We start from the raw sequence: 18093 nt of genomic DNA, 5'->3' as shown, positions 1-18093 counted from the left end.
TATGTTGGTGTGAAGAAAGGTCGAGTGATGCAGAAACAAACTCTCTCTCAATGGGTCATTCTCTGCATCAAGATCTGCTACGCACTGGCAAAGAAGCAGCCTCATGAAGGCTTACGCACTCATTCCACCTGAGCTATAGATGTGACCACTGCATTGGCACGTGGAGTCCCAGTGCTGGACATCTTCCAGGCAGCAACGTGTTCTTCACAAGTTTACCAAGCATTACTGCCTGGACAGTCGCGTCTGCAGGTATGGGCATTTCACCTATTCAGTCCTGCAGGACTTCCTAGCTTAAAGTTACTTATCTTTGGTAACGTCTTTTCTGGTAGAAATAACATCTGAAAGAGACATGTTAGTGATGGATTACTTACCTAAGAATATCCCCAGGCGTCAGACTGGATCCGGAAAGATTTTAGTCAGCAGTACCCCTGCGCGCCCTAGGCATAGTCATAAGGCTCCACGTGCATTTTTGGCGTCAAGGTCGCCGAGATGACAGCGCTGGAGCTACTTTGACGCGCCCACGCGCGCTGACGTCCGTTCTTTCTTTTTTCGCACCAGCAAGCGCAGATCCGGAGACAGCGGTACCCCCAGTCACTTTTTGACTGAGTTATTTTTGGGACTTTTGTCTCTGTTTTTTTTTGTTTTTGACTCCTGGAGTATAGGGATTCCCGGTTTTAAGTCTTGCGTGGCTTGTCCCCGCACGATGTTGGTGACGGACCCGCACCGTGGGTGTCTCTACTGCCTGGGGCACGGCCACGTCTCCGAGTCGTGCCCCCACTGTCGGGCCATGGCTCCGAAAACTTTGCGGGAGTGGTCCCGAAAGTGGCTAGACGCCCGGGAGTCGGCTCCACGCCGTTCCAGGTCCCGGTTCCGTGGGAGGTTGAGGGAACGGCCTCGGAGCCGTCACCACTATTCGAAGTCTTCGCACTCGGAGTCAGATAAGGCGAAGCACAAGAAGTCGAAGAAGTGTTGTCGCTCTTCGCCTTCCCCTAGCCGGTCGTGCGACACGCCTGAGGGTGCAGGTGGCACTGCCCCTATGGCTCCGGCAGTTGCAGAGGGCCTACCCGTCTTTTCTGGGTCCATCAGTGACTCCGGCCATCTGCAGGATTTCCTGTCAGGCATGGCACATGTCTTCAGACCGTCTGGCCCCGCTGGTGTGGCTTCGGGCCCCGCGGGCCCGACTGGGGGTCTTCGTTCTTCGGCATCGCTGGCCCCGACGTCATCGACAACTTCGGTCTCGACGCCAAGAGACCCCCATAGATCCACGCATGGATCCCCATCCATGTCGGTTGGCCGGGTACGACCTCCACTGACGACGACGACGGCGCCGCCACCGGCGTCGGCCACGACACCCGACCTGGACTGGGATGAGGATCTGAGCGAAGCAGGTGACCAGGATTATACTCCTGAACCTGGCACACTGTCTCCTTCTACCGTGGCTACAGAGGAGGGTGGTTCCTACTCCACGGTGTTGCATAGGGCGGCCGAGGTTTTCCACCTCGAGCTTCCTACCGTGGCCATCAGGACTAACCTCCTGAGAGAGATGCTTCGGCCGGCGCGTTTTCTACGGAGCCGCTGCTGCCCTTTTAATGATGCACTCTTGGACATTCTTTTGAGCACCTGGTCCAGGCTAAACACAGGGACTCCTGTGAATAAGAACGTGGCCTGATGCCATTCCCCGGCGACCCCGTTTTCCTCTCCCAACACCTTACCCCTGAGAGCTTGGTTGTCCAAGCCTCTGCGTACCCAAGCGCGTTTCCTTCCGCACCTCCAGACAAGGAATTCAAGAAACTGGAGCAGTTTGGGAAGAAGATTTTTTTCTTCCGCCAGTACAGGACTGCGGTCTGTGAACACCACATGTCTCTTGGGCCGTTATTCCCATTCTGTGTGGGATACGTTTGCGAAGATTCTGCCTCAGTGTCCGGTGTAGGCTTGGACAATACTCTGGCAAGTTATTGCTGAGGGGAGAGAAGCAGCCAAGTTCCAGATCAGTTGTGGTCTCACCACTGCGACTCGCTGGGCAGGGCGAATTCCATGACCGTGACGCTACGCCGCCACGCCTGGCTGAGAACGACCGGCTTTTCTGGTGATGTCCAGAAGACATTAATGGACATGCCCTTTGATGGCACTCGCCTGATAGGCGATAAGGCCCATTGCACGTTGGAGCGTTTTAAGGACTCGCGGACTACGGCCAAGTCCTTAGGCCTTTCGGCCACACACACACCTTCCGCTTCTGCTTTTCGCTCCTTTCGTGGTCAAGGAAGGGGCGTCCAAGCATGTTCGTTTCCGAGCACCAGGCCTGCGCAGCAACAGTCTCAGCGCAGCCGCGGGACCTGCAGAGGCGGGTCAGTCCACCACCCCCCCTGCTGCCACTGCCTCCAAACCTTCCTAGTCCGGTGTTTCAGCCCCACCAGACGCCAGTAGGTGGCAGGATTCACCATCACCTCCACCACTGGTGCAACATCACATCGGACAGGTGGGTTCTGCAAATTGTCCGAAAGGGTTACTCCCTCTCCTTCGAGACAACATGCCACCACAGTACCACCACATGTCGGGGGATCACTTGGCACTTCTCCAGCAGGAAGTTACGGCCCTCTTGGCCAAGGGGGCCATCGAGTGTTTTCCGACGCCAGAAGTAGGTTGTGGTTGTTACTCCCACTACTTCTTGGTGCCAAATGAGGACAAAGGCCTGCGTCCCATCTTAGACCTTTGGAACATCAATCGCTTCCTCCGGAAGGAGAAGTTCAAGATGCTCACACTTGCTCAGGTCTTGACTGCTCTCGACCCGCAAGACTGGATGGTAGAGTTAGACCTGCAGGACCCGTATTTTCATATCCCCGTCCTGCCAGCCCACCGGCGTTACCTGCGGTTCACGGTAGGTCACGCGCACTTTCAGTTCACTCTGCTCCCTTTTGGCCTTACCAGCGCCCCACCAGTGTTCACGAAAGTGATGGCGGTGGTCGCAGCTCACCTGCGCAGATCAGGGGTTTCAGTCTTCCCCTATCTTGACGACTGGCTTCTGAAGGCGGGCTCCCTCCAGGCAGTCGTCTCCTAACTCCAAACTACGTCCGACCTCCTGCATTTGCTGGGGTTTTCCATCAATGTGCCGAAGTCGCACCTGATTCCCTCTCAGAAGCTCCTCTTCATTGGAGCGGTTCTGGATACAGCGCAGTTTTGGTTTATCCTCCCAAACAGCGAATCCGGGACATTCGGGGTATGATTCCGATCTTTCATCTCTTGTCCTGGGTTTCAGTCAGGAAGACCTTGAGGCTGCTGGCCTCATGGCCTCCTGCATCCTGTTGACCAACAATGCCAAATGGCATATGCGGGCTCTGCAGTGGGACCTGAAGTTCCAGTGGGCGCAGCATCAGGGAAACCTGTCCGACTACGTCCAGATCTCGGAGAGCACTGCACAACAATTGCAGTGGTGGCTCACGAATCAGCATTGGGTCAGCGGCAGATCCCTCTCCCTTCTCTAGCCGCAGCACATAGTGGTGACGGATGCGTCCCTCCTGGGAGGGGGTGGCCACATGGGAGAGGCCGAGATCAGAGGCCTCTGGTCTCCGGCGGAGACCCGGCTCCATATCAACCTTCTGGAGCTTTGGACAATTCTTCTTGCACTGAAAGCATTCCTTCCCTCTGTCAAGGGGAGGGTGGTGCAAGTGTTCACAGAAAACACCACCGCCATCTGGTATTGCAACAAACAGGGCGAGGTGGGGTCATGGACTCTGTGTCGAGGCTCTGCGCCTCTGGACATGGCTGGAACGTCAACATATTTCCTTGATGGTACAACACCTGGCAGGTTCTTTGAACGTCAGGGCGGACGAATGGCGTCTTCACTCGGAGGTGGCGCAAGGTCTCTTTCAATAGTGGGGAGAGCCTTGGTTAGATATATTCGCCACCGTAGAGAACGTGCAATGTTATCACTTCTGCGCATTGGACTTTCCAAGGCGGCACTCGCTCGGCGGCGCTTTTCGTCACAAGTGGAGCTGTGGTCTATTGTACGCTTTTCCGCCTCTACCACTTCTACCCAGAGTGCTGAAGAAGATCAGGCGCGACCGGGCCCAAGTCATTCTTGTGGCTCCGGACTGGGCTCGAAGAGTCTGGTATCCCGAGCTACTCAGTATGAGCATGGATCCCCTGATCCGACTGCCTCTTCGGGAGCATCTTCTGTCGCAGCAACAGAGGACGGTCCTCTGCCCGAACCTGTCTAGCCTCCACCTACATGCGTGGAGATTGAGCGGCGACAGTTGATTCCTTTTGACTTGCCTCCTGAAGTCTGTGATATCATTCTGGCAGCCAGGCGTCCCTCCACTAAATTGGTATACGTATGCAGGTGGAACAAATTGGTGGCATGGTGCACAGCAAAGGCTGTGGATCCCCTTTCTGCCCCTCTTTTAGAAGTCCTTTTGTTCTTTCTTTCTCTGACCCAGCAGGGCTCTGCTCTGGGCACTATTAAGGGCTATCTTTCTGCAATTTTGGCCTTTCTCAGACTCTCTGATCAGCCCTCTTTTCAAGTCCCCTGTTGTAAATAGATTTCTCAAGGGCGTTACTCACCTTTTCCCTCCTATTCCGTTTGTAATGCCACAGTGGGACTTCAATCAGGTTCTTTCCTATTTGATGTGCGCTCCCTTTGAGCCGCTTCAGAACTGTCCTCTTTGTTTATTAACTTTGAAAACTGCTTTCTTGGTTGCCATCACCTCAGCTAGGCGCGTGAGTGAGCTCCAGGCTCTTTCCTGTAAGCCTCCTTTTCTATCGGTTCATCCGGACAAGGTTGTGCTTAGCACTCGCTCCACCGTCTGGACCCAAAACGTGTACTCTCATTTTACCTGAATCGCACACAACAGTTCCGGGTGGATGACCAGCTCTTTGTTGGCTACGTAGGCGCGCCAAGAAAGGCCGGGCTGTACACAAGAGGACTATATCCCGCTGGGTCGTCTTGTGTATCAAAGCCTGTTATTCTCCGGCTAAAAAGGAACCTCTGGTGGGGTTGCACGCCCATTCTACCAGGGTGACAGCTGCTACTACTGCATTGGGACATGGTGTCCCCCCTCAAGATATCTGTGAGGCAGCCACCTGGGTCTCGCTGCACACTTTTACCAAGCATTATTGCCTTGACAGTAAAGTCCGGAGAGACAGCTATTTTGGCCGTTCTGCTCTCCATGTCTTTCTGGTGTGATCTTGGTTCGCAGACCCACCATCGGGGTTGGTATTGCTGGGGTATCTATTCTAAGGTAAGGAATCTATCACTAATGTGTCTCTTTCAGATGCACAGGTTACTTGTGTAACGATATATCTGTAAGAAACATTAGTTAGTGATAGATTCCTTACCGCCCCACCCATCCTCCCCGTTCTGCGAACTGATTTCTAGGGTGAAGGTCATCCTTTCAGGGCCCTAGTTTCAATGCACCAGTGGTCAGTATCTTGCATGGCTCTGCGTTCCTGGCATGGAAAGTCATGTACAGAACTGACGTCAGCTTGTGTGGATGCGGTTAAGTAGCTCCAGCGATGTCATCGTGGGGACTACGTCGCCAACGACGCACGCAGAGCCATATGACGACGCCTACCGACGCGCAGGGGTACTGCTGACGAAAAACTTTGAGGATCCAGTCTGACGCCTGGGGATATTCTAAGGTAAGGAATCTATCACTAACTAATGTCTCTTACAGATATATCGTTACACAAGTAAGTAACTTGTGCATCTAGCGGCAGGTTCCTTACCGATCCTCCCCATTCTGCTGACAGATTTCTAAGGTCGGGGATGATCCCTTTAGGGACCTAGTTTGGACACACCAGTGTCAGTGCACATAATGGCTCTGCACTTCTGGTGTGAAAGTCGTCAGCATGCCAAGGAAGCACCTATGTAAGTGGCGTGAATGTCCCTTCCAGCACAGCCGCCGCGGTGCAGCCGTTCGACACCACCTATCGGTGCGCAGGGGTATTGCTCACCAAAAATCTTGCGGATCCAGTCTGATGCCTAGGGAAATTGAAAGGTAAGGCATACGCAGCTAGATATTGTCTCTATCACATAAGGCGTTACCAAAGGTAAAGTCAAATGACACATGATAGCCTCATTACATGCCTTGGTTTTAGCCCGCTCTAGGTTCAAGGTCTCCTCCCTCCAAATGTTGATGATAATTTTTATTAGCATTTCAAAGACGAAAATGCATATTTAAAGCCGCCATACAGCCAAACGCCCTCTGTGCTGCAACACCATCTAATAATTTACATTGTAAACAAAGGTGCCTTTTCACACTTTTCTATCCAACTTATCTTTAAAATGTGCATCTCTGAAGAAAGCATCATCCCGCCAGCCGCTGCATCAGTCCTATTCAGTCCCTCCGTTCAACACCATGGTTAAATCCTCGCATTACCATCCCTCCCTCTCTTCGCAAGTCCTATGTGGGTATGGTGTAGGCAGTTAGTCTCACTCCTTTCAAGTAGCACATTGGCGAGAATGCAACATACTGACTGTATCTGCCTTTCCTTTGCCTTTCGTGCATGCCTTATTGTAGTTTAGGAGCTTGCGCCCTCCTGACAATTAGGTGAGTGGAAGTTAAATTGGGGGAAGCACACCTTATAGGGAACATAGGTTGCAAGGGTTTACATCCCTAAGCCTTTCCAGGTCATTTGCTGGGAGTTGTCCTTTACCTCAGAAGCCCTTACTCGAAGGATGCCTGAGCAAAGGTGATCTCATTGAAAGAGGAAGAACTTGTTCTGCCCTTTCAGGTGACTAGATCATCATTCATTGGAACTCAATTATGTAATGTAGCAAATTAATTCAAAATGTATAAATACAGGTCCAGATGGCAGTGGGAATCCAGAAAGAGAGGGAGGACTAATACGTCCAAGAAGTAAATATGAAATGTGTTAATCCTGGTTTGATGAAGTGTATCCACCTAATATTTTTCATGACTGTCTCTTAGGGTATTTGTGCTTAATTTTATTTTGTTACTGGGTGTTTGGTGGGTGAAGATTTAATTGGTACGAGGCACACAGTGACAGTTCGTATTGCACAGAGAGAGCAAATCATAGGTCACCAAATTATATGAAGTACTGAATTTATTTTTGCTTATGTAGTGAATTTAATCAGTGTTTTAAGTTAAGGAACTAGCAGAAGCTCTTGCACTTAGTAAATGGATGAACCTTCCATGCTCTTTTTTGTTTTTTAATTTCTCTGTCCTTATGTATGTTTACAAGCGATGCATGCTTCTATTCAAATACAGATGCTTAGTTTTGTGTACTCTTTTACAAAAAAGAACACATTAACCTCGTACGTTAGAAATGTTGTTTTGAAAGAATTCATTTTTTTAATCAACATGTTAGAACTCTTCATTCTGTTATGGTGTCCTGAGGTGTGGTTAATACACGACATTATTTCCTTTTCTGTTGAAGTGTTCCAGAGAAGCTTGGATATGATTCTGGATATTCCTCGTCATTAAATAGTAGGAAAATGACAACTGCCATAGATGTTATTGGACAGACCTCAATCTCTCGTGTGGAAGGAAGACGGCGGGCTGCCAATGAAAATAGCAATATTCAGGTTTTGTACTACCGATTACAGATTTCTTGTAATTGTAAAACTTACATTTTAGAATTGGAATGTACCTGTGAATAGTTATTGACGTTTTTAGTGCACTATTGCAGAGTAGCCATACTTTTTCGACAGGTGTGTAACATATTAATAATGCAGGTCTGGTTTTTCCCTGCCTCACTCCCACTCCCAAACATATTGCATGCCTTTCTAATCTGGAAATGTAGCTTGGAGAGTATGCTCTTGTATTGGCACATCCGTTTCCATGCTTTGGAAAGAGGTTATCTCGTGTTTTTCTTTAGTGTCTGGGTATGGTGATAACATCTAATCTTACATGCACTGGTTACCTAAGAATTTGCGTAAATTTCATACAGATTCAATTACCTATTCTACTAGGCTTGCTTCAGTTTCCTCATATGAAATAGAAATTGTAAAGAAAGCTTGTATAACAAACTCCAAGAATCCGATTTAAACAAAAAAAATGAAATGGAAATTGTAATGTCATGCCTAACCATTTCTCTTTCTGGGCAACTCTCTAGTAGCTATACATTTTGTCCTAATTTCTTCCTGTCTACAGTGGTTATACGATTCAAGTACTGGATATTCTCTGTTTATCAAAGCAACATTTGTTTTTCTTGTTATGTCAGTTACTCTTTAGCTCATGTTACACAATAAATTATTACTATACTTAACATATTTTAGCAAAATGTTTTCTTTAACTGTTTTGAGCATAGCAAATAGTGTCAAAATAGGTACTTGTGAAAAGTTGAATTTAAGATTGCGGAGCTTTTAATTACTACTCAGTGTAGCAGAGGACGCCTGAAGAAAACTTGTACAAATTTTTCTGAAGTGCTGTTTGTCTCCAAGCAGAAATTTAAACTTTGCTAAAAGGTATCAACACAAAGACGCATGTAACCACACTTCAACTTACTGCTGGTATGTGCTGAGGACAGTTTGGGCAATAATACATAAAGTACCTTACATAAAAAATACAGAGATATAAATGCCTGAAAATACAATAATTAATTCTGTAACTGTATTCTCAAAATTCTCAATGAATGAAAACTGAGTTACTGTACCAGTCACACGCCTACATGTAACATACACCTAGAACCTATACCTAACCATGCCCAAATTCTACGGCTAACAATAAAATGTACCATAGCTGTTTCCTCTTACTCGAAGACCATTTCTAATCCTAGGCCATGAACCTAAACGCGATGCTCATTTTAGGCCAAAGCCTAACCTTAATAGTAGGTTTCATGGTGTGTACTGATCCTAAGGCTAAAACTGATTTCAGATTTAAATTTCTGTAAAAAATACTTTCAGCATAAAATATATCAACATTAAGCTGTTGCAACTTTACCTTTTCAGCTCTGGCTTGACAGCGCAGCTGTCTAATATGTCTGTTGTGAAATCTACAAATTATATGTAGGTTGGGCTTTGGCTCCCTCACACAGCGGTAGTTTTACTCTCTACTTATATAAGTTATTAGCTGTTTGCTGTATTATTCTGCTGCTATCGGATTGTTTGCATTGCAGTGCATAAGGAACTATTTTACATCTCAAAGGACACTGAATCATGACTCCTTAAATTCTTGATCTCATAGATGCTTTGTGTACAGAGAATATTTGTTTTTTTGACAGGCAAATAATATTTTAGTCACGATGCTTGTTGATATCTGCGTTTCATCTACCAATGCTTTGCCGAGGACAGTGGAGGGAACAAGACGGATGTGGGATGTCCGAGAATGCATCCTGTCAATGACAATTAAACAAATAAAAGAACATCCATGACAGAACTATTACACAAGGAATGTATCAATTTTAATCCCTTCACTGCCAGGCGTTTTCCCCACTGCACCGCACACCTTTTTGGCTATTTGGGGTAGTTAACGCTTAGGTCCCCATACCTTTTAGCCACATAAGGTATCCATGCCAAATTTGCGTCCCTTTCTTTCAACATCCTGAGGATAGGTACCCAGGGTTTGTGGATACCCCTGGAGGGGACTAAAATTAGGTAAAATACTGCAATTTCTGTTTTCTTTTTAAAATAAAGCTGCCAAAGACAGCGTCTGTTTTTTCCCTTGCAAATGATATTAACAAATGGTTTGTGGTGCTAAAATCACCATCTTCCCAACTTTCAGGAACAGGCAGACGTTTGTCAGAAAGCCAAACTTTTCTACACAGTTTTGTCATTTTACTGGGACAGAGCCTATTTTTCCTATTTTTTGTGCTTTCAACCTCCTTCCAGTTAGTGGTAGAAATAGGTGTGAAACAAATAATAGATCCCGAAAATCTATACATTTCTGAAAAGAAGACAGAATTCTGAATTCAACAAGGGGTCTTTTGTGTAGATCCTTCAAGGTTTTCCTATAGAAAGTAACAGTTGAAATAATAAAATATTGAAATTGAGGTGAAAAAAACAGCCATGTCTGCCTACATTTTCACCTACCACTTCTAATTATGCTAGATTTTTGAAAGAAATATACTGTTACGTCCGCAGGACATGTCTGGTTGTGGGATATATCGGGTTTGTAGGTTCACCAGGAACCCGAGGTACCCAGAGCAAATAACTGAGCTGTACTATGTAATGGTTTTTCATTGTGTACCAGGTATACAGCCATTTATTTGGTAAAATATAGAGCGAAAAATAGGTATCAAGGAAACCTATGTATTTCCAAAATGGAAACAAGATTTGGAGTTTAGAAGCAGTGGTTATTTGACCATCTCTGAATTAGGCGGCATTTTTCAAAATGTCTTCTTTTTTACGCACTGCCTTACATTTAGAAGGCAGCAATGCATAGAAAGACAACTGGTAATAACACTTGTTCTACTGTGTTCCCCCAAGTCTCCCGATGAATACAGTACCACACTTGTGTGGGTAGGCCTAGTGCCTGCGACAGGAAATAGGTCAAAATGCAACATAGGTACATCACATTTTTCCAATGAAAACTGACCCCTTTTTTTGCACTATGCGTAGCTAGTAATTTTGAGCCCTAAGTCAGCTGGCACCTAGAGAAACCTAGAAAACCTGTACATTTTTTTAAACTATACCTCCACTAGAATTCAGGATGGGGTGGCTTGTCTGCCTCTTACCAGGTTCTGTTACTGAAAACCCAATTCGAATCTCAAAATGAGTAAAAACAAAAAGAAAAAAAATACTCTTTCCTCACATTTCTGTGATGGAAAGTTCTGGAATCTGCGGGAAGCCACAAACTTCCACCCAGCCAGCATTTTCCAGGTCTTTAGATAAAAATGGTATCTCACTTGTGTGGGTAGGCCTAGTTCCTGCGACCGGAAACAGCCCAAACCGCAACTTGAACACAACACATTTTTCCACTGAAAACTGACTCCTTTTTTGCAGTGTGCCTAGCTGTGAATTTTGGGCCCTAATTCAGCCGGCACCTAGGGAAACCTAGTAAACCTGTACATTTTTCAAAACTAGACACCCAGGGTAATCCAGGATGGGTTGCTTGTGTGGCTCTTACCAGGTTCTGTTACTCAGAATCATTTGCAAATCTCAAACTTTGTAAAAAAAAAAAGAAAATTTCCTCACATTTCTATGCTGGAAAGTTCTGGAATCTACAGGAAGCCCCAAAATTCCAACCACCCAGCATTCTGCCAAGTCTCCAAATATAAAAATGGTACCTCACTTGTAGACCTTGTGCCCGCGACACGAAGTGGTCTAAAACGTACTGTGGAGACTTTAAAATTATCACTCACAAGAAGACATAGTTTTGCGAAGGAGTCACTGGCGCTTTTGGTCCCGAGCTTGCCTGCCTTTTAGGGAAACATACCAAACCTAGACATTTCTGAAAACTAGACACCCCATGGAGTCCAGGGAGGTGTGACTTGCGTGGATCTCCCATCTTTTTCTTTCCCAGCATCCCCTGCAAACCTTAAATTTTGCTTTAAAAACATTACTTTTCCCTCACATTTCTGTATGAGAAAGTTGTGGGATCTCTGGGGCGACACACATTTCCTTCCAACCTACGATCCCCCAGGTCTCCCGATAAAGATTTTACCTCACTTGTATGGGTGGGCCAAGTGCCCATGACAGGGAGGGGCCCCAAAGCGTATTGTGGAGACATAAAAATCATCTATCACAAAATGACCTGGTTTTGAAAGGGGGGCACCTGCATTTTTGTTACCAGGTTCGGCGGCCATCTAGGCAAAGCTACCAAACCCAGACATTTCTAAAAACTAGACCTCCAGGGGAGTCCAGAATGGTGTGGCTTGCGTGGATCCCCAAACACTTTCTTACCCAGGCTCCCTTGCAAACCTCCTAATTTGCTAAAACTATCACATTTCCTCACATTTCTCTTTGGGATCACTATGCCAGCACAAATTTCCTGCCACTCAGCGTTCCCTTTGGTCTACCGATAAAAATGATACCTCACTTGGATTGGTGTTAAATGCAGAATTAGATTTAAGAAGTATATTTAAAAAATATATTGCCTAGAGCTTTCCCAGACATTTCTGAAAACTAGACACCTGGTGGAGTCCAGGGAGGTGTGGCTTGCGTGGATCCCCCAATGTGTTCTTACCCAGAATCCCCGGAAAACCTCAAATTTAGCTAAAAAGTCAACTTTTCTTCACATTTTTTGTGGGAGGGTTGTGAGATCACTGCACCGGCACAAATTACCCACCACCTACAGTTTCGCCCTGTGTCACCCAAATAAAACAGTACCTCACTTGTGTGGGTGAGCAAACCAGAGTCTGCACACCACCAGTCAAATGCCATGCACGCACACTGCCAGCCAAGTGCCATGCACGCACACCGCCAGCCAAGTGCCATGTTCTCACAACACCGCCAGGCAAGCGCCAGTCCACGCACAGCGCCAGGCAAGCGCCAGTCCACGCACAGCACCAGGCAAGCGCCAGTCCACGCACAGCACCAGGCAAGCGCCAGTCCGCGCACAGCGCCAGGCAAGTGCCAGTCCGCGCACAGTGCCAGCCAAGCGCCAGTCCGCACACAGTGCCAGCCAAGCGCCAGTCCGCACACAGTGCCAGCCAAGCGCCAGTCCCCGCACACCGCCAGCCAAGCGCCAGTCCACGCACACCGCCAGCCAAGTAACAGTCCACGCACACTGCCAGCAAGTGATAGTCCACGCACACCGCCAGCCAAGTTGAAGTTCACACACACACTGGCAAAAAAGGCAAATTAACACATACCACCAGCAAAATGCATGCTCACGCACAGCCAGCCAAGCGCCAGTAACACAGACAGTTAGCCGAACTCTAGTACATACATACACACATACACAAACTGCTACTAGTTTCTAGTGGTTTTCTTCTGAGCCTAAAAATATCGCTGATCTGCCCCTAAGGGGGCAGAAATGGCCAAAATGTGTGCACGAAAGGGGGAGCGGAGCGTCCCTTGCCTAAGTGAGCTTTCTGCCCTGTGTTGCTGATCAGGGGTAATAACCACCATCTGCCCTGCAGGGCAGGCAGAAAGACTGTCTTTTTGTTGGTGGGGAGGGGACTTGACAAGCCCTTTTGGGCAGCCCCCACCGCTACATATTAAAAATAAAAAAATCCCCGTTGCCCTTTATACCCACCCACCCACCGGGGGGGGGGGGGGGGGGGGGGGGGTAGTTCAGGTATAATAACCTCCATCTAATCCCTTATGGCTAGTGGGATTTTGGCTATTTCCCTCATCTGCCCCCAGGGGGAGCAGAAAGATAGACTATGCCCAAAATAATATGGGGGGAGCAAAGGCCCTTGCCAAAGGGTCTGCTCCCCTCTCCCTGGTGTCTAGTTGGGGATCGCCCTTCTGCGGCAATCCCCAAGCGGGAACAACTAGGGTAGGATACCTTTGGAAAGGGGGATCCTCCCCTTTCCAACAATATCTGTCCCGTGGTTTGGGGGCAGAGATAGCCCAATGAGCTCAGAAGCAGTGAAACTGAAATGAGGCGGTTGGCTCATTTCAGTTTCACTTTCAGTGTAATAATGTAAGCGCCATGAACGCAACTGTCATTACATTGAAAAAAAAATGTCTCCGGAGATTGGGAAGCTCTTCCCCACCTCACGAGACAAAACAAAATAAAAAGGAAGAAGGATTTTGAGGTGGTGTGCCAACGACGTGATCGTTACGTCCTTGGCACACCAGCACCACAGCTGAGGATGTAACCGTTACGCCCTCGGCATATAACCGGTTAAGGCAACCTAACAAATCATGTGTATGTGTTCAGAGAGGATCCAAAATATCTTTAAAAAAATGGTAGGCTAGCCCTCACACCAACCTAAGTACCAAGCTTCTTCTTAAGGCTGGCTCATTCATCAGGAGTACTGGGAGTGTGTTATAAGTGCAAAATCTTGGTCCTCTTTAAAATATACTACTTATTTGCAGAGCTGCTCTATAGATGATTAAAATGAAGTCAGGATGCGCAGTAGGGTTATTCTTCCAACATCATATGGGTCCACATGTTTCAGCCCCAGAATTGGGTTCCTGGCATTCATTAGGACTGGGACCCACAAGTATTGTGTCAAGTCATACATGCCATGCCATGTCATAGACGCCAGGGAATACCTCCATGATCGCCGATTCGGGCTTACCCTGGCGTCGTCCGGTTGCGACTCTGTAACACGGAAACCGGCAGCCCTTAACTCGGCTTGCTGGTCCGGGCCATATTGAGCATCGACTTGCCCTCTGACAATCACGCACTGCTTTGGCAATTTGAGGTTTAGTGTAATAAGGCAATTATTCAATTGTCCTGATGATGGTTCCCATTACCCTTTAGGGGAACCGAAACGCCGTCGACTTGCTCATGCACCTTATACAAACATATTTGGTTGTTTAATCTGATGTAATGGTGCTAATTGATATTTTCTGTGCAATGAATGTGTAAACAGAAAAACGCTAGTTTGCCTTTTAAACCTTTCCTATCTTTTCTCCAACTGTACTCACCCCGTAAGTGTTGGGCACAGGCTTGTGTACCTCACAGGGGCATTGTGGAAGGTATCCTTGTTTTATTCTGGATATTCGTTTATTAAGTAAACTTGAATGACCTCTGTCCGGCTGGACATGTCACTCTAAAATATAGATTTGATTTCGTCTATGTTTATTGATATTGTACTTTATTTTTGCATGGGACCACTGTTGTTTTAGAAAATTGCTCCCCGAGGTCCCTAGCTGACTGATTTGGGGCCCCTTGTTGTTACAAAAAGAAGTCATACATGCAGCATACAACAGTCACACAGTTTTCATGCCTTAAAAGCTAAATATATTAGTCCTGTTTTGCGTCACTAATTAATGTGTTTCTGCAAAATAAACATACACAAAACAAAACTTAAAAGCGCATATGGCATAAATGCTTCTGGTTATATAACTGCATGTATGGCTCTGATTTCACTGCAAAGGCACACCTGTAGGAGTGTGCAGCGCACAACACACAAGTGTTACAAGACAGTTTTGTGGTCATAGTGCTATTCACAGCGCATATGGACTATACTTCTTATTACCCTGTAATAAAGGCAGTCAAGGGCCCATGGAGGAACACCCTAGGGGGGACCCTTTTAGTCACTCACTGTGTAGGTAGGGGGTAATAATATGTACATTTCATTCTCAGTCCAGCAGGGCCTAAGGTTATCCCGAATAAACATTGTCTCATTACTTTCGTAAACGGTACACCCTTCCCAGCACTCGTACTCCATACATAACTTCTAAATGTTAATGTGAACTGGATGGTGTGGTGTGACAATGAGGAGCTGGGGAACGGAAGGATAATTATTGTCAATGGATTCCTCTGCATGTGACGACGAATGCACAGGAGTGCGAAGAGGCCGCTGCGGGGTTGTAGTTCTGTAACTGCTCCTAGCAGTATATCCGCATTAACTGGCAGCAGGACACTGATTGGAGACATTAATAAAGATATAGAAAACATGTTTCATTTCTGTTTCGGTATTACTGCTATGTTTAAAAAATGACAACTTAACGCTGTTTTGTAGCCTCCGTGGTTAAATGTATGTTGTTGGCCATTTTTTGTGTTTCAGTTGTAGTGTGTTATTTCTTATGGCAGACTATTAATGGTTTGCTGTGATGTCTCATTCTGGTTACAGGTCTTTAAAAGTCTCAAAGCCAATATTCTTGGGCATTTTATAATTGTCTGCTGTGTAATAACATTAAATGGCGTTTTTGACTCTTGCAGGTATTATCGGAACAGTCTCCGCAAGAAGTTGACAATAACAATTTTATTAAACCTATGCCACCATTTTTCCCTCCTGGTGCACCTCCTACCCATCTTCCGCCACCTCCGTTCCTCCCACCACCTCCATCTGTCAGTAACGCGCCACCTCTGATCCCACCCCCAGGTGAGCAATGTTTTTGTTCCCTGAAGAGGAACTCTGGGACATAGTTGGGTAATTACGTGCTAGCTATTATCCTGTATTGCTTTACAAACCAAGTATTAATTTAGTAACACTTTGAATTCTTATTCCTCATATATCATTTAGTAGCACACAGTTACACATTTAATATATTAATCATGGTGGTTTGAAAATGTGTTGCTATTCAGACAGGATTGCTTGCAGTGCTAAAATATCTGCTATGGATCAATGATAATGGCCTCGTGAACCGTATTGTCGAGATTTTCAATCCTCATTTTTCACTTTCATATTAGAAGACGAAGGTAGTTTTTTCAATTTTGGGTCATTTAGCCCATTTTTGAGTAAACAATTGTTTTTGATGGGAAACGTTCCAAGATAAGTCTAATTGGGCTTAAGTGGTTAGGTCTGTCTCTTAGAAGGGCGGGGTGCTAAAGCCTGCACAACAGTTACACTAATCGCTTAAGCTCCATATTCGTACTTTAAATGTTTAGAAGATGTTCTGTTGTTTATACAGCCTTCCTACCAAACATGATTCAGATTTTACATCAACAAAGGCCTAGGTCTCTCAGACTTCGATCCACGTTTTTTTTTTATTTGGACAGAAAATTGTTTGATAATTTGGATGCGAAAAGAGAACGCATGTTTTACATAAGACCATGAAGTGTTTAAGTTCAACTCCCAGGCATTTACTTCACGTTTTGGGATTGCTCTCATCTAGCAAGCTTTTATTGTTTGTTGAAATGGGTCTTTCTAATAGTTAAATATTTACGTTTCCTGCTGAGAGCTCCTGCTCATTCTAATAGAATACTGCTATATTTTGAGGCTCTGCAAAGAAATATCCCATTAAGAAGTCCATTGGGACAGGCTTTGAGAACATTCGTCTCCATTTGTTAGCCCCTGAGCAAATGCTTTGTTCAGCCAAATAGTAATCCATAGCCTACTTATTTATAGTCTAGGGTTGAACAACAGAACAAGGTAGTATTGCCATAAAAATGCTGTACCCTTAGCCTTTGGACCCACACAACTCCAGTAGCCATCCTCCATACCAGACTTGCTCTGTAACTGGCATGCGTTTTTGGAACGGAGGTAAAGTGATGAATGGGAGCATATGTCTGGCCATGTCTTTAAAAAAGAAAGTAAAGCCATACACATAGTTTTACATATCCCCTCATTATTTGTTTCTGTGATCCCAAAAGTGTTGATGGAGCCCACAAACTAGTATGACCAGAGCCACGTTGCTACATAATATTTCATTGGAATTGTGTTTTATTTACCTTACATTTGTAAAGCTTTGAAATCAAGGTAACTTTAGAGAGCAATAACAAAATTGGAGGGGCCACATATGATGCAAAAGGTGGCCCATGAGGGCAAGAGTAGCCGGCTATTTCCAGAAGACCTAGGTCTGCGTTACATTCTACATTCCTATTCCTTAGTGGGTGCCTGTAGCACACTATCTGGAGCAAAGCTCTACAGTTAAGTCCAAGTAGTAAACTATTTTCTTTATTTTGGGATACAAAGTAGACTGGGTGCCTGGAGCTCTGTGGTCCTCTCAGTTAATTAATTTTGAAATCTGAAGCACTTTGTGGCACAGGCACACTGCCTTGAATTGCACTAGTTTTGCAGTGGTGCATAAGTGGAGAGCCGACGAGGCAGGTGAGCTGTGCAGTTTATGACCCACTTGTGACAGAAGCAGCCGTATTTATACTTTTTTCAGTTAAAGTCTACTTCCCTTGTCAAGCATAGTGGAGATTGTGGTATTTACAGTGGTGTTTCTCCATCTGAAGCAAATCAAGGGAATATTTAGAGGCTTTTAGGTAGAAAAACCTGCATTTGACTGGAAGGTAAGTAAGATGTTGTGAGAAAGTACCCCATTTTGAAATGGCCACCCCATTTTTTGTCTAGTAAATCTGATTTCGACTGGAAGGGCACTGGGTTCCTGCTATCTAGGCCCCCAGTGCCAGAACTGTACAGTTGTTTTCCCCAATTGGCAAAAAAAACCTTTAGCACCCATTGTAAGTCTCTAGTAAATGGTGCTCCTAGTACCTAGGGCCTGAGGTATTACAGGGGGTCCCTAAGGGCTACAGCACTAATTGTGCCACCCTAATGGACACCTCACCAAGTATATGCAAGGCTGACATTGCAGGCGCGTGTCTTGGTGCAGACAAAAGTGAAAACACAACATGTCATACATCCTTGTGTGCCATGATCCCTTATACTGGAGGTAATATT

The 18093-nt window shown here is 46.0% G+C and overlaps 1 protein-coding gene across 2 annotated transcripts in view; it reads left to right on the top strand.

Moving 5' to 3' along the window:
* FIP1L1 (factor interacting with PAPOLA and CPSF1) overlaps positions 1-18093 on the top strand; it is a 576361-nt gene that overhangs the window by 383935 nt on the left and 174333 nt on the right. The window contains exons 9-10 of one of the 2 annotated variants that reach the window (XM_078678195.1): positions 7396-7543; positions 15687-15849. In XM_078678195.1, the coding sequence (XP_078534321.1) occupies positions 7396-7543; positions 15687-15849 (311 nt within the window). Of the gene's footprint in view, positions 1-7392; positions 7544-15686; positions 15850-18093 lie in introns of both variants that reach the window. The other variant, XM_078678194.1, reaches the window with a different exon arrangement.

This window comes from Lissotriton helveticus, chromosome 2_2 (assembly GCF_964261635.1).
Source record: "Lissotriton helveticus chromosome 2_2, aLisHel1.1, whole genome shotgun sequence".
Classification (NCBI taxonomy): Eukaryota; Metazoa; Chordata; class Amphibia; order Caudata; family Salamandridae; genus Lissotriton; species Lissotriton helveticus.
Note: the sequence above shows the minus strand (reverse complement) of the source record. Positions and strands in the feature narration are given on the sequence as shown.